The sequence below is a fragment of the Schistocerca piceifrons genome, chromosome 8 (assembly GCF_021461385.2).
Source record: "Schistocerca piceifrons isolate TAMUIC-IGC-003096 chromosome 8, iqSchPice1.1, whole genome shotgun sequence".
Classification (NCBI taxonomy): Eukaryota; Metazoa; Arthropoda; class Insecta; order Orthoptera; family Acrididae; genus Schistocerca; species Schistocerca piceifrons.
In genome coordinates, this window is record NC_060145.1 from 429906371 (window position 1) to 429927145 (window position 20775).

General features: G+C 48.0%; 1 protein-coding gene across 2 annotated transcripts in view; it reads right to left on the reverse strand.

The window, feature by feature from the left end:
* The window catches only part of LOC124711983 (beta-ureidopropionase), a 154218-nt gene that overhangs the window by 80242 nt on the left and 53201 nt on the right, over positions 1–20775 (reverse strand). For both annotated transcript variants that reach the window (XM_047242266.1, XM_047242265.1), the window contains exon 2: positions 18715–18819. In XM_047242266.1, coding sequence (XP_047098222.1) covers positions 18715–18819 — 105 coding nt within the window. The remainder of the gene's footprint in view (positions 1–18714; positions 18820–20775) is intronic.

A 20775-nucleotide genomic window follows, 5' to 3' on the forward strand; every position in this document is an offset into this window, starting at 1 on the left:
ACACAGTAGTGATCTCCGTGTCTACAGAAATCTGTCTAGTTTGAGTCGGAGCGGCTAGGTCAGCGTCGGCTGATGACAAACAACAACTCTGCTGCGATGAACACACAACTGACTATCAAGTACACAATTCGGTGGCGAGTATACAACTGAGCGGCGAATACAGAACTGTCCTAGCGCTCGCGACTCCAGCGCTTAAGAAGCCAGAAGCCAGCAGTGGCGCGCACAGACTTGCGGCGATTTCCTGTCTCGCTGGCGCTGCTTATGCGGACGGCGTCCGGACTTTGATGCTGCCAACCTTTTGGCAGTGGGCTCGGGTGGCATTACTGGCTAGGATATAACACTCCTCCCCCCCAAATCGCCGCACCGTCGTTGAATAATGACGTGGCGAGCGTCGACGGCGGGTGAAGGGTCTGGCCGCAGGCGTAGCAGAAGAGACCGGGGCGGAGACTGTTGTCGGTGGCAGTCCCCGGTCCGCACCCCAGCATTGGCTGCGCGGGGCCTCAGGAAACACCGACTGAAAACCGAGGTCAGGGTGCACGCCTGTGACCACGGGCGCAGCTTCTGGTACTGGACGCGACGGGGCGTCGGGACCCACGAAGAGAGGCAGCGTCTCCTGACGCTGCATCGACGGCTGCTCAGTGGGCGCCGGACAAGGCACTGCGGTGTCAGAGTCCTTGGGGGTGCCCAAGGAAAGCGGCTGCCGGACAGGCTGCACAGCCACCGCTTGGGAAGGCGGCCCGGCTGAGGGGTCGACGTCCATCAGCTCCGACGGCGGTGGCGACTGAAGATGGACCGCAGGCGCCGGAGCGACCACCTGGGGCGCTCCTGGATGAAGCTGCACGGGAGGCATCAACGGGACGGGCTGTTGGCGTGATAGCGGCGACGGCTGCTGCTGCTGCCCTGGGGGCGGCAGCGAAGTCGGAAGGCGCGGCTGGAACCCACCGCGGACCAAATCTGTGGACAAAGAACGAGCGGCAGAATCCGGGCGGCCAGCGTGGCGCAACTGGTTCTGATGCCTCCTGTGCACCCCAGTAGCACCTTGAACAGTATAAAAACCGCGACCCTGGACACTTATCACGGTACCACGTTCCCAACGACGGCGACCGTGATAAACTCTGAAAAAAACGGCGTCGTTGCGCTGAAAACGCGTGCGATGCTCAGAAGCGGCGGGTCGATCCGGAGGGTGCAACAACCGTAGTAGGGTGCGATGACGACGGCCGTGGAGAAGCTCCGCAGGCGAAGGGCCGTCGCGTGGCGTGGTCCGGTACGACGACAGGAATGTGATGAGGGCCTGCTGACGAGAGTGCGTAGCATGAAGGCGGTCCATATGATCCTTGGATGTGCGTACAAAACGTTCCGCTGCACCATTCGATTGAGGGTGGAACGGCGGAGTAAGAACATGGCGAATGCCATTGGCAGAACAAAAACTTTCAAATTCAGCAGAGGTAAATTGTGGACCATTGTCAGACACTAAAACTTCTGGAAGACCCTCAATACAAAAAATTGAAGTCAACGCCTGTATAGTTTGTGCAGACGTTGTAGACTGCATGGGCACAACAAACGGAAAATTACTAAATGCATCTATCACGATGAGCCAACGAAAATTCCAATATGGACCAGCGAAATCAATATGTACTCGCTGCCAGGGACCGGCAGGGCGTGCCCACTCAAAATAGCGTTGAGGCGGAGCAGCTTGGTGTTCGGCACACGTCGAACAATCTGTAGACATCTGCGTAATCTGCTTATCAATGCCGATCCATGTACAATGACGGCGGGCAAGCTGCTTGGTGCGGACCACTCCCCAATGACCTTGATGCAACAAGTCGAGGACCTTGGATTGGAGCACTTGGGGAATCACTACACGAAGCTGGTCATTCTCGGTGCGTAACAGCAAAACTCCATGCGAAACAGGCAACAGATGACGTTGCGGATAATAGCGACGAACCACAGGATCCGATATGTCCTTTGCCTTGGACGGCCAACCACGTTGAACAAAACGTAATAGTAAACTCAGATGAGGATCCGTAGCTGTCTCATGTGCCACCTGACGATAATCAATCGGAAAATCCCGGAGGGATTGATGCTCATCGGCGTCAATCTGATGGCAAGAGTCGTCAGAGGAATCGAAGACATCATCCGCAGCAATCGGCAATCTAGAAAGCGCGTCAGCGTTTGCATGCTGAGCTGTAGGGCGATACAGTATCTCATACTGGTATTGTGATAACAAAAGAGCCCAACGTTGTAGTCTCTGAGCTGTCCGCTGAGGAACTGGTTTAGACGGATGAAACAGTGACGTCAGCGGCTTGTGATCTGTTACTAAATAGAATGGTCTACCATAGAGGTAGTGATGGAATTTTGTGACACCGAACACAATAGCCAACGCTTCCTTGTCCAATTGGCTATAATTACACTGAGCTTTGTTTAGCAATTTAGATGCGAACGCAATAGGACGTTCGGTGTTACCGACTCGGTGAGACAACACAGCACCGAGGCCGAAAGAAGAGGCATCACAAGCTAACACCAGAGGCTTGTTAGGGTCGTAATGGACCAGACAACGATCATTCAATAAAGCCTCTTTAAGCTGCTGAAAGGCTGATTGGCAATCAGCTGACCACACAAACGGAACATTCTTACGGCGGAGACGATGCAACGGTGCAGCAATCTGTGTTGCATTAGGTATAAACCTAATATAATATGTCAATTTGCCAAGAACTGCTTGCAATTCATGCAGATTGCGAGGGGCGGGCAAATCACGAATAGCTGCTAAATGTGACTGGGAGGGATGAATGCCTTGAGCATTAATAACATGTCCCGGATACTCCATCTCCGTAAGGAAAAATGAACATTTATCGATGTTGCAACGTAGGCCTGCCTGAGACAACACTGCAAACAAACACTCCAAATTACGGAAATGTTCAGCAGGCGTCCGACCGGACACGACAATATCGTCTAAATAGTTGCAACACAATGGCACATTAGCCAGAAGTTGTGACAAAAAACGCTGAAAAACAGCTGGAGCTGACGCACAACCAAAAGGCAACTGCAGAAAACAGAACAACCCCAACGACGTGTTTATGACAAAATACTGTTGTGATTGCTCGTCGAGGGGCAATTGCAAATATGCTTCATGGAGATCAATTTTGGAAAAGAAACGAGCTTCCCCTAACTTATCCATCAGCTCGTCCGGTCTAGGGAAAGGAAAAGAATCAATGACAGTCTGAGGATTAACTGTCGACTTAAAATCAGCACACAAACGTAACTTGCCAGACGGTTTCTTTATAATAACTAAGGGAGAAGCCCACTGGCTCGCTGAAACGGGTTGAATAACACCGTTGTTTTGCCAACGACGCAGTTCATCTGCTACAGGTGCCCGGAGGGCGTGAGGCACTGGACGAGCATGAAAAAATCGAGGCTGAGCATTATCTTTTAACGTAATATGAGCGGCAAAGTGCGCAGCACAACCTAGTTCGTCTTTAAATATGTCACTGTATTGTTTACACAAATCGGTTATGCTGTCTTGAGGAACAACAACAGAATTAATTTGCAACACATTGTCTTGGATAGACAGGCCAAACAAATCAAAACAGTCTAATCCTAAAATGTTTACACTGTCTGTAGCGCGGAGCACTGTGAATGAAACTGTTTTTGTATTGCCACGGAATGTGGCTGGCACGCTACAGACACCTAACACAGGAATTTGTTCTCCACTATAAGTAGCCAAAGAATGTTTTGACGCTGAAAGTTTAGGGCGGCCGATAGCCGCATACGTAGCACTATTTATGAGAGTCACAGACGCACCAGTGTCTAATTGAAAATTGAAGGTCTTATCCTGGATGCGTAGCTTCACAAATAGTTTATTACACCGTCTCTGGATCGGTGCAGTGGAGGCGGAAGACACAAAATCAGCGTGTTTAGCCCGTGTTCGCTGCTTACGACAACTCGTGGGTTGGGCGGGTGGAACAACAACTCCCGCTTCACTTGCAGTCTGTACATTACTTTTTACAGCGTTTGAATTACGCTTGGGTCGCATAGCAGAGGGCTGGGTGGGTGGCTTATTGCGAACAAGTTTATTACCCACACGAACCGTGGAAGAGTCTTTAAACGCGACCTTCTGGGCGGGCTGGCTTTGAAGAACATGAATATCCATGGGCTGGGCAGCACTAGAATTGTTCTTGCGTTTACGCAAACAAACAGTCTGGATGTGTCCTTTCCTTTGACAAAAGTGACAAACCGCGTTTCTTAACGGGCAATGTTCACGAGGATGAGCAAGAACACACTTAGGGCCAGACTTAACTCTATCATTTTGCACACGCGGCTGACGAATGTGTTTAACATGACGCGGCCGGCTAGTGTTTACAGTCTGACTCTGCTGGTGGGGCCGCGGGCGTGACATAACTTGCTTAGCACAGGCAATTTGAGAAATACATGGCTGATCTAACTCACACTCAGCATAGTCAAAAGTATCTTGGGCTTCAATGATGTTCATCAAAGTCTCTAATGACGGGTCAGGCAACTTTAAGATAGCAGCACGAATACGAGAATCTGCAATGTTTTGAGTAATAGCGTCTCGTAACATGACATCACTGTAGGAAGCTCCACACACACAATTAAATCGGCACTGACGGGTGAGGCCCCGTAAATCTGTTAACCACTGTTTATTGGATTGATGTGGCAGTTTCTTTAATCTGAAGAACTTGAATCTGGCTGCTGCCACATGAACTCGCGACTCGAAATACTCAGCAAGCTTGTTAACAACAACGTCATAGTCTAAAGCTTCTGGCTTGGATTCCGGGAACAACTTACAAAGTAGTCGATAGACTTCCACGCCTGCAGTGGAAATTAAATAAAGCTGCCGCTCAGTACCCGTGATTTTGTAGACTGTCATGTGCGCCTGCAACTGCGCGAAATATTCTCGCCATTCTTCTCTTGATGCATCAAAAGCACGGAAAGGTAGTGCTGCCTGTGCTTGTTCCTTTTGTGTTGGAGGATTAGCCGCTTGTTTGGCGATTGCTTCCACCAGACTTTGTATTTGCTGACTCTGTAACAAGATCAATTGTTGTAATTCGGCAGACATAGTGAACACAAAATAAACCAGCCCCCAAAATTTTAAAGCTATAATTAGTATAACCAGAAACAAGTTGAACCAGCCCTGCACACAAGTTCGGAAGCCCTCGTCGCCAGTTTTGTGGCGGCGTTCGTAGCGACAAACAATTCGCTGTAGAAACGGCTTACGAAGTCACCGCCACACTTTTAATAGCGGGCCGACCGGTCCGCTGGAACAGTGAACAGAAAGATGAAAACCCAAACACTCTGATTAAATAAAAGTCGGTACTTATCTTTATTAACGAAGATACAGAAACACAGTAGTGAACTCGGTGTCTACAGAAATCTGTCTAGTTTGAGTCGGAGCGGCTGGTCAGCGTCGGCTGACGACAAACAACAACTCTGCTGCGATGAACACACAACTGACTAGCAAGTACACGATTCGGTGGCGAGTATACAACTGAGCGGCGAATACAGAACTGTCCTAGCACTCACGACTCCAGCGCTTAAGAAGCCAGAAGCCAGCGGTGGCGTACGCAGACTTGCGGCGATTTGCTGTCTCGCTGGCGCTGCTTATGTGGACGGCGTCCGGACTTTGATGCTGCCAACCTTTTGGCAGCGGGCTCGGTTGGCATTACTGGCTAGGATATAACACTCCTCCCCCCCAAATCGCCGCACCGTCGTGGAATAATGACGTGGCGAGCTTCGACGGCGGGGGAGGGGTCCGGCCGCAGGCGTAGCAGAAGAGACCGGGGCGGAGACTGTTGTCGGTGGCAGTCCCCGGTCCGCACCCCAGCATTGGCTGCGCGGGGCTCCGGGAAACACCGACTGAAAACCGAGGTCAGGGTGCACGCCTGTGACCACGGGCGCAGCTTCTGGTACTGGACGCGACGGGGCGTCGGGACCCATGAAGAGAGGCAGCGTCTCCTGACGCTGCGTCGACGGCTGCTGAGCGGGCGCCGGAAAAGGCGCTGCGGTGTCAGACTCCTTGGGGGTGCCCAAGGAAAGCGGCTGCAGGACAGGCTGCACAGCCACCGCTTGGGAAGGCGGCCCGGCTGAGGGGTCGACGTCCATCAGCTCCGAAGGCGGTGGCGACTGAAGATGGACCGCAGGCGCCGGAGCGACCACCTGGGGCGCTCCCGAATGAAGCTGCGCGGGAGGCATCAACGGGACGGGCTGTCAGCGTGGTAGCGGCGACGGCTGCTGCAGCTGCGCTGGGGGCGGCTGCGATGTCGGAAGGTGCGGCTGGAACCCGCCGCGGACCAAATCTGCGGACAAAGACCGAGCGGCAGAATCCGGGCGGCCAGCGCGGCGCAACTGATTCTGATGCCTCCTGTGCACCCCAGTAGCACCTTGAACAGTATAAAAACCTCGACCCTGGACACTTAGAACGGTACCACGTTCCCAACGACGGCAACCGTGATAAACTCTGAAAAAAACGGCGTCGTTGCGCTGAAAACGCGTGCGATGCTCAGAAGTGGTGGGTCGATCCGGAGGGTGCAACAACCGTAGTAGGGTGCGATGACGACGGCCGTGGAGAAGCTATGCAGGCGAAGGGCCGTCGCGTGGCGTGGTCCGGTACGACGACAGGAACGTGATGAGGACCTGCTGACGAGAGTGCATAGCACGAAGGCGGTCCATATGATCCTTGAATGTGCGTACAAAACGTTCCGCTGCACCATTCGATTGAGGGTGGAACGGCGGAGTAAGAACATGGCGAATGCCATTGGCAGAACAAAAACTTTCAAATTCAGCAGAGGTAAATTGTGGACCATTGTCAGACACTAAAACTTCTGGAAGACCCTCAATACAAAAAATTGAAGTCAACGCCTGTATAGTTTGTGCAGACGTTGTAGACTGCATGGGCACAACAAACGGAAAATTACTAAATGCATCTATCACGATGAGCCAACGAGAATTCCAATATGGACTAGCGAAATCAATATGTACTCGCTGCCATGGACCGGCAGGGCGTGCCCACTCAAAATAGCGTTGAGGCGGAGCAGCTTGGTGTTCGGCACACGTCGAACAATCTGTAGACATCTGCGTAATCTGCTTATCAATGCCGATCCATGTACAATGACGGCGGGCAAGCTGCTTGGTGCGGACCACTCCCCAATGACCTTGATGCAACAAGTCGAGGACCTTGGATTGGAGCACTTGGGGAACCACGACACGAAGCTGGTCATTCTCGGTGCGTAACAGCAAAACTCCGTGCGAAACAGGCAACAGATGACGTTGCGGATAATAGCGACGAACCACAGGATCCGATATGTCCTTTGCCTTGGACGGCCAACCACGTTGAACAAAACGTAATAGTAAACTCAGATGAGGATCCGTAGCTGTCTCACGTGCCACCTGACGATAATCAATCGGAAAATCCCAGAGGGATTGATGCTCATCGGCGTCAATCTGATGGCAAGAGTCGTCAGAGGAATCGAAGACATCATCCGCAGCAATCGGCAATCTAGAAAGCGCGTCAGCGTTTGCATGCTGAGCTGTAGGGCGATACAGTATCTCATACTGGTATTGTGATAACAAAAGAGCCCAACGTTGTAGTCTCTGAGCTGTCCGCTGAGGAACTGGTTTAGACGGATGAAACAGTGACGTCAGCGGCTTGTGATCTGTTAATAAATAGAATGGTCTACCATAGAGGTAGTGATGGAATTTTGTGACACCGAACACAATAGCCAACGCTTCCTTGTCCAATTGGCTATAATTACACTGAGCTTTGTTTAGCAATTTAGATGCGAACGCAATAGGACGTTCGGTGTTACCGACTCGGTGAGACAACACAGCACCGAGGCCGAAAGAAGAGGCATCACAAGCTAACACCAGAGGCTTGTTCGGGTCGTAATGGACCAGACAACGATCATTCAATAAAGCCTCTTTAAGCTGCTGAAAGGCTGATTGGCAATCAGCTGACCACACAAACGGAACATTCTTACGGCGGAGACGATGCAACGGTGCAGCAATCTGTGATGCATTAGGTATAAACCTAATATAATATGTCAATTTGCCAAGAACTGCTTGCAATTCATGCAGATTGCGAGGGGCGGGCAAATCACGAATAGCTGCTAAATGTGACTGGGAGGGATGAATGCCTTGAGCATTAATAACATGTCCCAGATACTCCATCTCCGTAAGGAAAAATGAACATTTATCGATGTTGCAACGTAGGCCTGCCTGAGACAACACTGCAAACAAACACTCCAAATTACGGAAATGTTCAGCAGGCGTCCGACCGGACACGACAATATCGTCTAAATAGTTGCAACACGATGGCACATTAGCCAGAAGTTGTGACAAAAAACGCTGAAAAACAGCTGGAGCTGACGCACAACCAAAAGGCAAACGCAGAAAACAGAACAACCCCAACGACGTGTTTATGACAAAATACTGTTGTGATTGCTCGTCGAGGGGCAATTGCAAATATGCTTCATGGAGATCAATTTTGGAAAAGAAACGAGCTTCCCCTAACTTATCCATCAGCTCGTCCGGTCTAGGGAAAGGAAAAGAATCAATGACAGTCTGAGGATTAACTGTCGACTTAAAATCAGCACACAAACGTAACTTGCCAGACGGTTTCTTTATAATAACTAAGGGAGAAGCCCACTGGCTCGCTGAAACGGGTTGAATAACACCGTTGTTTTGCCAACGACGCAGTTCATCTGCTACAGGTGCCCGGAGGGCGTGAGGCACTGGACGAGCATGAAAAAATCGAGGCTGAGCATTATCTTTTAACGTAATATGAGCGGCAAAGTGCGCAGCACAACCTAGTTCGTCTTTAAATATGTCACTGTATTGTTTACACAAATCGGTTATGCTGTCTTGAGGAACAACAACAGAATTAATTTGCAACACATTGTCTTGGATAGACAGGCCAAACAAATCAAAACAGTCTAATCCTAAAATGTTTACACTGTCTGTAGCGCGGAGCACTGTGAATGAAACTGTTTTTGTATTGCCACGGAATGTGGCTGGCACGCTACAGACACCTAACACAGGAATTTGTTCTCCACTATAAGTAGCCAAAGAATGTTTTGACGCTGAAAGTTTAGGGCGGCCGATAGCCGCATACGTAGCACTATTTATGAGAGTCACAGACGCACCAGTGTCTAATTGAAAATTGAAGGTCTTATCCTGGATGCGTAGCTTCACAAATAGTTTATTACACCGTCTCTGGATCGGTGCAGTGGAGGCGGAAGACACAAAATCAGCGTGTTTAGCCCGTGTTCGCTGCTTACGACAACTCGTGGGTTGGGCGGGTGGAACAACAACTCCCGCTTCACTTGCAGTCTGTACATTACTTTTTACAGCGCTTGAATTACGCTTGGGTCGCATAGCAGAGGGCTGGGTGGGTGGCTTATTGCGAACAAGTTTATTACCCACACGAACCGTGGAAGAGTCTTTAAACGCGACCTTCTGGGCGGGCTGGCTTTGAAGAACATGAATATCCATGGGCTGGGCAGCACTAGAATTGTTCTTGCGTTTACGCAAACAAACAGTCTGGATGTGTCCTTTCCTTTGACAAAAGTGACAAACCGCGTTTCTTAACGGGCAATGTTCACGAGGATGAGCAAGAACACACTTAGGGCCAGACTTAACTCTATCATTTTGCACACGCGGCTGACGAATGTGTTTAACATGACGCGGCCGGCTAGTGTTTACAGTCTGACTCTGCTGGTGGGGCCGCGGGCGTGACATAACTTGCTTAGCACAGGCAATTTGAGAAATACATGGCTGATCTAACTCACACTCAGCATAGTCAAAAGTATCTTGGGCTTCAATGATGTTCATCAAAGTCTCTAATGACGGGTCAGGCAACTTTAAGATAGCAGCACGAATACGAGAATCTGCAATGTTTTGAGTAATAGCGTCTCGTAACATGACATCACTGTAGGAAGCTCCACACACACAATTAAATCGGCACTGACGGGTGAGGCCCCGTAAATCTGTTAACCACTGTTTATTGGATTGATGTGGCAGTTTCTTTAATCTGAAGAACTTGAATCTGGCTGCTGCCACATGAACTCGCGACTCGAAATACTCAGCAAGCTTGTTAACAACAACGTCATAGTCTAAAGCTTCTGGCTTGGATTCCGGGAACAACTTACAAAGTAGTCGATAGACTTCCACGCCTGCAGTGGAAATTAAATAAAGCTGCCGCTCAGTACCCGTGATTTTGTAGACTGTCATGTGCGCCTGCAACTGCGCGAAATATTCTCGCCATTCTTCTCTTGATGCATCAAAAGCACGGAAAGGTAGTGCTGCCTGTGCTTGTTCCTTTTGTGTTGGAGGATTAGCCGCTTGTTTGGCGATTGCTTCCACCAGACTTTGTATTTGCTGACTCTGTAACAAGATCAATTGTTGTAATTCGGCAGACATAGTGAACACAAAATAAACCAGCCCCCAAAATTTTAAAGCTATAATTAGTATAACCAGAAACAAGTTGAACCAGCCCTGCACACAAGTTCGGAAGCCCTCGTCGCCAGTTTTGTGGCGGCGTTCGTAGCGACAAACAATTCGCTGTAGAAACGGCTTACGAAGTCACCGCCACACTTTTAATAGCGGGCCGACCGGTCCGCTGGAACAGTGAACAGAAAGATGAAAACCCAAACACTCTGATTAAATAAAAGTCGGTACTTATCTTTATTAACGAAGATACAGAAACACAGTAGTGAACTCGGTGTCTACAGAAATCTGTCTAGTTTGAGTCGGAGCGGCTGGTCAGCGTCGGCTGACGACAAACAACAACTCTGCTGCGATGAACACACAACTAACTAGCAAGTACACGATTCGGTGGCGAGTATACAACTGAGCGGCGAATACAGAACTGTCCTAGCACTCGCGACTCCAGCGCTTAAGAAGCCAGAAGCCAGCGGTGGCGTACGCAGACTTGCGGCGATTTGCTGTCTCGCTGGCGCTGCTTATGTGGACGGCGTCCGGACTTTGATGCTGCCAACCTTTTGGCAGCGGGCTCGGTTGGCATTACTGGCTAGGATATAACACTCCTCCCCCCCAAATCGCCGCACCGTCGTGGAATAATGACGTGGCGAGCGTCGACGGCGGGGGAGGGGTCCGGCCGCAGGCGTAGCAGAAGAGACCGGGGCGGAGACTGTTGTCGGTGGCAGTCCCCGGTCCGCACCCCAGCATTGGCTGCGCGGGGCTCCGGGAAACACCGACTGAAAACCGAGGTCAGGGTGCACGCCTGTGACCACGGGCGCAGCTTCTGGTACTGGACGCGACGGGGCGTCGGGACCCATGAAGAGAGGCAGCGTCTCCTGACGCTGCGTCGACGGCTGCTGAGCGGGCGCCGGAAAAGGCGCTGCGGTGTCAGACTCCTTGGGGGTGCCCAAGGAAAGCGGCTGCAGGACAGGCTGCACAGCCACCGCTTGGGAAGGCGGCCCGGCTGAGGGGTCGACGTCCATCAGCTCCGAAGGCGGTGGCGACTGAAGATGGACCGCAGGCGCCGGAGCGACCACCTGGGGCGCTCCCGAATGAAGCTGCGCGGGAGGCATCAACGGGACGGGCTGTCAGCGTGGTAGCGGCGACGGCTGCTGCAGCTGCGCTGGGGGCGGCTGCGATGTCGGAAGGTGCGGCTGGAACCCGCCGCGGACCAAATCTGCGGACAAAGACCGAGCGGCAGAATCCGGGCGGCCAGCGCGGCGCAACTGATTCTGATGCCTCCTGTGCACCCCAGTAGCACCTTGAACAGTATAAAAACCTCGACCCTGGACACTTAGAACGGTACCACGTTCCCAACGACGGCAACCGTGATAAACTCTGAAAAAAACGGCGTCGTTGCGCTGAAAACGCGTGCGATGCTCAGAAGTGGTGGGTCGATCCGGAGGGTGCAACAACCGTAGTAGGGTGCGATGACGACGGCCGTGGAGAAGCTATGCAGGCGAAGGGCCGTCGCGTGGCGTGGTCCGGTACGACGACAGGAACGTGATGAGGACCTGCTGACGAGAGTGCATAGCACGAAGGCGGTCCATATGATCCTTGAATGTGCGTACAAAACGTTCCGCTGCACCATTCGATTGAGGGTGGAACGGCGGAGTAAGAACATGGCGAATGCCATTGGCAGAACAAAAACTTTCAAATTCAGCAGAGGTAAATTGTGGACCATTGTCAGACACTAAAACTTCTGGAAGACCCTCAATACAAAAAATTGAAGTCAACGCCTGTATAGTTTGTGCAGACGTTGTAGACTGCATGGGCACAACAAACGGAAAATTACTAAATGCATCTATCACGATGAGCCAACGAGAATTCCAATATGGACTAGCGAAATCAATATGTACTCGCTGCCATGGACCGGCAGGGCGTGCCCACTCAAAATAGCGTTGAGGCGGAGCAGCTTGGTGTTCGGCACACGTCGAACAATCTGTAGACATCTGCGTAATCTGCTTATCAATGCCGATCCATGTACAATGACGGCGGGCAAGCTGCTTGGTGCGGACCACTCCCCAATGACCTTGATGCAACAAGTCGAGGACCTTGGATTGGAGCACTTGGGGAACCACGACACGAAGCTGGTCATTCTCGGTGCGTAACAGCAAAACTCCGTGCGAAACAGGCAACAGATGACGTTGCGGATAATAGCGACGAACCACAGGATCCGATATGTCCTTTGCCTTGGACGGCCAACCACGTTGAACAAAACGTAATAGTAAACTCAGATGAGGATCCGTAGCTGTCTCACGTGCCACCTGACGATAATCAATCGGAAAATCCCAGAGGGATTGATGCTCATCGGCGTCAATCTGATGGCAAGAGTCGTCAGAGGAATCGAAGACATCATCCGCAGCAATCGGCAATCTAGAAAGCGCGTCAGCGTTTGCATGCTGAGCTGTAGGGCGATACAGTATCTCATACTGGTATTGTGATAACAAAAGAGCCCAACGTTGTAGTCTCTGAGCTGTCCGCTGAGGAACTGGTTTAGACGGATGAAACAGTGACGTCAGCGGCTTGTGATCTGTTAATAAATAGAATGGTCTACCATAGAGGTAGTGATGGAATTTTGTGACACCGAACACAATAGCCAACGCTTCCTTGTCCAATTGGCTATAATTACACTGAGCTTTGTTTAGCAATTTAGATGCGAACGCAATAGGACGTTCGGTGTTACCGACTCGGTGAGACAACACAGCACCGAGGCCGAAAGAAGAGGCATCACAAGCTAACACCAGAGGCTTGTTCGGGTCGTAATGGACCAGACAACGATCATTCAATAAAGCCTCTTTAAGCTGCTGAAAGGCTGATTGGCAATCAGCTGACCACACAAACGGAACATTCTTACGGCGGAGACGATGCAACGGTGCAGCAATCTGTGATGCATTAGGTATAAACCTAATATAATATGTCAATTTGCCAAGAACTGCTTGCAATTCATGCAGATTGCGAGGGGCGGGCAAATCACGAATAGCTGCTAAATGTGACTGGGAGGGATGAATGCCTTGAGCATTAATAACATGTCCCAGATACTCCATCTCCGTAAGGAAAAATGAACATTTATCGATGTTGCAACGTAGGCCTGCCTGAGACAACACTGCAAACAAACACTCCAAATTACGGAAATGTTCAGCAGGCGTCCGACCGGACACGACAATATCGTCTAAATAGTTGCAACACGATGGCACATTAGCCAGAAGTTGTGACAAAAAACGCTGAAAAACAGCTGGAGCTGACGCACAACCAAAAGGCAAACGCAGAAAACAGAACAACCCCAACGACGTGTTTATGACAAAATACTGTTGTGATTGCTCGTCGAGGGGCAATTGCAAATATGCTTCATGGAGATCAATTTTGGAAAAGAAACGAGCTTCCCCTAACTTATCCATCAGCTCGTCCGGTCTAGGGAAAGGAAAAGAATCAATGACAGTCTGAGGATTAACTGTCGACTTAAAATCAGCACACAAACGTAACTTGCCAGACGGTTTCTTTATAATAACTAAGGGAGAAGCCCACTGGCTCGCTGAAACGGGTTGAATAACGCCGTTGTTTTGCCAACGACGCAGTTCATCTGCTACAGGTGCCCGGAGGGCGTGAGGCACTGGACGAGCATGAAAAAATCGAGGCTGAGCATTATCTTATAACGTAATATGAGCGGCAAAGTGCGCAGCACAACCTAGTTCGTCTTTAAATATGTCACTGTATTGTTTACACAAATCGGTTATGCTGTCTTGAGGAACAACAACAGAATTAATTTGCAACACATTGTCTTGGATAGACAGGCCAAACAAGTCAAAACAGTCTAATCCGAAAATGTTTACACTGTCTGTAGCGCGGAGCACTGTGAATGAAACTGTTTTTGTATTGCCACGGAATGTGGCTGGCACACTACAGACACCTAACACAGGAATTTGTTCTCCACTATAAGTAGCCAAAGAATGTTTTGCCGCTGAAAGTTTAGGGCGGCCGATAGCCGCATACGTAGCACTATTTATGAGAGTCACAGACGCACCAGTGTCTAATTGAAAATTGAGGGTCTTATCCTGGATGTGTAGCTTCACAAATAGTTTATTACACCGTCTCTGGATCGGTGCAGTGGAGGCGGAAGACACAAAATCAGTGCGTTTAGCCCGTGTTCGCTGCTTACGACAACTCATGGGTTGGGCGGGTGGAACAACAACTCCCGCTTCACTTGCAGTCTGTACATTACTTTTTACAGCGTTTGAATTACGCTTGGGTCGCATAGCAGAGGGCTGGGTGGGTGGCTTATTGTGAACAAGTTTATTACCCACACGAACCGTGGAAGAGTCTTTAAACGCGACCTTCTGGGCGGGCTGGCTTTGAAGAACATGAATATCCATGGGCTGGGCAGCACTAGAATTGTTCTTGCGTTTACGCAAACAAACAGTCTGGATGTGTCCTTTCCTTTGACAAAAGTGACAAACCGCGTTTCTTAACGGGCAATGTTCACGGGGATGAGCAAGAACACACTTAGGGCCAGACTTAACTCTATCATTTTGCACACGCGGCTGACGAATGTGTTTAACATGACGCGGCCGGCTAGTGTTTACAGTCTGACTCTGCTGGTGGGGCCGCGGGCGTGACATAACTTGCTTAGCACAGGCAATTTGAGAAATACATGGCTGATCTAACTCACACTCAGCATAGTCAAAAGTATCTTGGGCTTCAATGATGTTCATCACAGTCTCTAATGACGGGTCAGGCAACTTTAAGATAGCAGCACGAATACGAGAATCTGCAATGTTTTGAGTAATAGCGTCTCATAACATGACATCACTGAAGGAAGCTCCACACACACAATTAAATCGGCACTGACAGGTGAGGCCCCGTAAATCTGTTAACCACTGTTTATTAGATTGATGTGGCAGTTTCTTTAATCTGAAGAACTTGAATCTGGCTGCTGCCACATGAACTCGCGACTCGAAATACTCAGCAAGCTTGTTAACAACAACGTCATAGTCTAAAGCTTCTGGCTGGGATTCCGGGAACAACTTACAAAGCAGTCGATAGATTTCCACGCCTGCAGTGGAAATTAAATAAAGCTGCCGCTCAGTACCTGTGATTTTGTAGACTGACATGTGCGCCTGCAACTGCGCGAAATATTCGCGCCATTCTTCTCTGGAGTCATCAAAAGCCAGGAACTGTGGTGCTGCCTGTGCTTGTTCCTTTTGTGTTGGAGGATTAGCCGCTTGTTTGGCGATTGCTTCCACCAGACTTTGTATTTGCTGACTCTGTAACAAGATCAATTGTTGTAATTCGGTAGACATAGTGAACACAAATTAAACCAGCCCCCAAAAGTTTATCGCTATAATTAGTATAACAAGAACAAGGTGAACCAGCCCTGCACACGAGTTCGGAAGACCTCGTCGCCAGTTTTGTGGCGGTGTTTGTAGCGACAAACACTTGGCTGTAGAAATGGCTTACGAAGTCACCGCCACACTTTTAATAGCGGCCGACCGGTCCGCTGGAACAGTAAACAGAAAGATGAAAACCCAAACACTCTGATTAAATAAGTCGGTACTTATCTTTATTCATGAAGATACAGAAACACAGTAGTGAACTCGGTGTCTACAGAAATCTGTCTAGTTCGAGTCGGAGCGGCTGGTCAGCGTCGGCTGACGACAAACAACAACTCTGCTGCGATGAACACACAACTGACTAGCAAGTACACGATTCGGTGGCGAGTATACAACTGAGCGGCGAATACAGAACTGTCCTAGCACTCGCGACTCCAGCGCTTAAGAAGCCAGAAGCCAGCGGTGGCGCGCGCAGACTTGCGGCGATTTGCTGTCTCGCTGGCGCTGCTTATGCGGACGGCGTCCGGACTTTGATGCTGCCAACCTTTTGGCAGCGGGCTCGGTTGGCATTACTGGCTAGGATATAACAAGGTATGTGAAAGATCCCATGAAAGCAGCGTGCAAACACGATCACCTCATAGCACTCAGTACACACTTTCCCATCAACTGACTCTTTGCGAGACTGCTGGTAGTGAATAAAAGCTATCTGTGCAAAATACAGTCTGTTTATGTGCTGTTGTTACTGCCAGTGATGTACACGCTCGTTTAAGTCAGAAGGCTGTTGGGGTCTTGACTGCAAGCATGTGAGTGCATATTGTGGTAAGATGTGTGTGCTTAAATGGACTATGGCTATTAGTATCAATCATCTGCTCCCTTTCATGACCCCACAGCCCACTACTACTCATCCTGAACAAAATCCCTCATTATGTTAACTATTTTCTTACTGTCATTATAATAAGGAAAGGGTAGCAATGAGCAGGTGCCATCGCAGGATGGAAAAAATCCCTCGTGCAGTAAATGGGTGAAGTGAACAATAATAATGAGAGATAATCTGAGGAAACCAAAGAGTAATATACATTCTGAATCAAACAACAGTGCGACAACTGTTACAGGGTAAGAACTTTGACTACAGGAATGATGAAGGGGGAGTATGATGCTTTGAATAACAGACCCTAGAGAAATAAAATTTCTGACAAGTTGGGTAATGGTACAAGGTGAAGGGTCCACATTACAAGTAGTAGACTAACAGGAACCAACTCCAGTTACATTGTGCAGAAATTCTCGAACTGATAAGACAGTGTTAGGTGATACTAGTCTAATTTCTGCATCTTGCCTGTTATTTTACTCACTTTAAGCGCTCCCACAATCTTCAGTCCTGCGTAATGTACATACACCATAGGCCAATGAAAGCCAATGAATGACAGCCAATCACTTCACTGGCCAAGATTTACTTAGTGTGTATGATTGGGAAATCAGATCCAATGAAGCAGTTGGCCTCAGTTGCTTTTCGGTCTGCTGGCAGTAACATCAATGCATTGGTGGTTGGTTGACATCGACACTCCTCTCCTAGTGTGGATGCAGGACTGAATGTTCAGTGGCTCAGTAGCAATTTGTTGTGTCTCTAGAGCAGGTATGTATTTAAGTTTATCAGACAGCCACAAGTCACCCTCAGTATGTTTTATTGACCAGTTTTGGTCTTTAATTTAACAAGAACATCATTAGAAGCTCTGTAGTTTACAGTTTAAAGTACAGTAGTTGGTTATTAAATTAAAGAACAAAACCATTCAATAAAACATACTGTGTGTGGCTTGTGGCTGTCCTTCAACAGTCACTGTTTCCCATACAGGCAATGCCTGCTCTCACTAAGGGCGTGTATAAAAATAATGGAGTATAGACAGGAATATGGAGAAAGCACTAAAGCTGATAAGAGTTTTATTGTGAACAGCACTGTTCCTGGGCCCCTACAAACTGTGATTATACCCAGAAGATGAAAAGACTAAATGTTTGAAAGGAAATAACTTAGGTATTAGAAAGTTATATGCACGCTGTGAAAAAGAAAATGGTATCTTTATTTACATCTTTTCACCGTGAATGGCAAGGAGAAGAAAACTGGAAGTGACTATTAACTTTCTGCTGCAGGTACAGCTCTGCTAAAAGAGATGTTTTCTTTGGAAATTTTAGGGCCAACATAGTTCAGTAATAATTAAAAATTAGTAACTTCCATTTGGAAAGAACATTGTGTAATAGTCCATAGTCCAATTCAGTTTTAATATCGACACTAAATTTGTATCACCACACTGTTCCCTACTTTTTAAAAGAGAGGTCATTCATCAGTGTTGTTTCTTCTTCTTCTTCTTCTTCTTCTTCTTCTCCTCCTCCTCCTCCTCCTCATCATCATCATCAGCTTCTTGCGGTAAAATAAATACTGCACATGCAACAACTGCTAAACCTTCTTCCCTCAACAATATCAGTCAGTAAAATTGTAATTAAATGTTACTTTATAATAATAACAGGTCGGGAGCAATGTCAGCAAGTTGTCAGAGCCAACCGCGATTTCACACAGTGAATCCCGTAGTCTTCACTTGGTGTGGATGAGAAGCCAAACACCAATCAATGGTGACCAATATTCAGCTGAAGGTAGTTTCATCATTCGATGACCTTCACTGGCCTACTGTGGATATGCCTCCAGAAAATTATTTTGCTATCCCTTCAAATTTTTCTCTCTCACAACAGTAAGAGGATAGTGTTTTGTAAAACTCGGTATTTTAGGTTTACCGTTGAAAGCGACCATTATCTCAAATACAAACTTCAGCTCTTTTTGTAAAGTTAACAATTAACTTGTGAGTAATAAAATAAAACTTTCTTCCTTAACAGCCTGACCTCAAATAACACATACCTGGGATTTCGTAGTTGCTCTGGCTGTGCCTCAAATGTGTAACCCTTAATTTCAAAGTCATGGTTCTTAGCAAGCTCTTCTGCTGTTGATGGTATTTCCAGATTCCTATAAATAAATAGATAAAGAACTATATTGTCAACATCTTTAACAATACTTAACTCGAAGGCAAAGCAACATCTTTAACAATACTTAACTGGAAGGCAAAGCGTATAAAATGTAATTAGTACATTAAATTTATATATGTGGCACATACTTAAAGAAAAGAGAATTGAACACAGCATGTTCACAATGAAATATTTTTTTAACTTTCATGTTTTACATTAATACAGAGCATTGTATAAAAGTAACAAGCTGACATGATCCACACCTTACAATGCATATATCCCATACTCAAAGAAAATCTTTAGGAATGGGAAACAATTTGCAAAGGACATAGAAAAAGAAGTGGCAAACACACTAGAAATCTTTGGCATCATTTTCCTTGTGCTATTGATAACCAGCATTCATTACGCTATACATATGACTTTAAAATGTTGTAGACAAAAATCTAAATTAGCAGACGAGGTGCTGTATTGAAATCTTTTCTCTTCGGAATTGCAGAGTGTGAGTTTTTATAAGTTTATGAATTTAGTTGTCTCATGTGAACTATTTACATGGCTCTTCAGATATTAATTTGACTGTACAGGTGGTTTTGGGCTTTGGCAGATATGCTTATCATGTTAGCATCAGTGTTGTTACAACCTTTTACTAATATGTTAGATATTTTATGTACGCTAAGAACAAAAATGAAGCTAAAACTTGATCAAAACCAATGTTCAGAGGTTGCTACTTGTTGTGACTCACAGATCTTTCAAAGTGCCGCTGCGGAGTTACGCATGTCCTCTTTATGCGGCGCTGTCTGCCAGTCATGCAGCAGCAGCAGCAGCAGCGCCACGTAAGCGGCCAGCCAGCTAGCGGCCGCTAGACTTGGACTCAGTTATGATTTGACTATTGAAGTGTACACACGTCTTACTCTGTTTACTTGATCTGTGACTTTCATGTATTGCGTCTTCCTTGAAATATATTTGTTCAACTTGAAGTTGTAACAATTGGCGATGAGGATGGGATTTTTCTTTTCCATCGTTGACCCACATGTTTCCATGGCTACTGGTTGTTGGGTTGTTTTGAGGAAGGAGATCAGACAGCGAGGTCATCGGTCTCATTGGATTAGGGAAGGATTGGGGAGGAAGTCAGCCGTGTCCTTTGAAAGGAACCATCCTGGCATTTGCCTGGAGCGATTTAGGGAAATCACGGAAAACCTAAATCAGGATGGCTGGACGCGGGATTGAATCATCGTCCATGGCTACTTTAGAGCAACTATTGCAAGGTCTCATAGAACAGCAAATGCTTCTCACAAATGCGATTCGTGATTTCGACATGGCACCTCTTGTCGTTGTCTCTACCTACTTTTCCTCCTTACGACGAGACGGCGGAAGACTGGTCTGATTACGAAAAACGTCTTCGACAGCACTTCTTGGCGTTTCATGTTGCGGGCGAACAAACATGTAAGTCTCTGTTCCTTTCATGGATTTCACCTCAAATGTATCGGTTGTTGTCGTAATTGGCTCCTTTGAAAGATCCTGCGTCTTTGTCCTTTGCTGAAATGTGTTCACTTCTGTCCATCTATTTTCAAAATCAAATGCATGTGGTAGCCTCTGGTGTCGCCTTTTATCATTGTCAAAAACAACCGAATCAATCCTATTGCGCTTGGGCTGCTGAACTTCAAGGCCTCAGTAGAAAGTGTCAGTTTGTTACTGAAGTTCACAAGGAATCCTATGCCGATTCCATGGTACGGGATGCTATTATCTGATCGGCACCCAACAAAGAAGTCGGGCAACGTGCCCTTCAGTTGGCAAATCCGACTCAGTCTTTTGAAATTTCTCGCGCCGCTGAAGTGCAAACAGAGGCATGGGGCGACGTCGGGAAAATACAACCTCTGTGTGATGTTGACAAAGCGCAACCTCGGCCTAACCATAAACACACCTCTAAGAAACTGCAGCAAAACCCACGGCAACTTCCTTC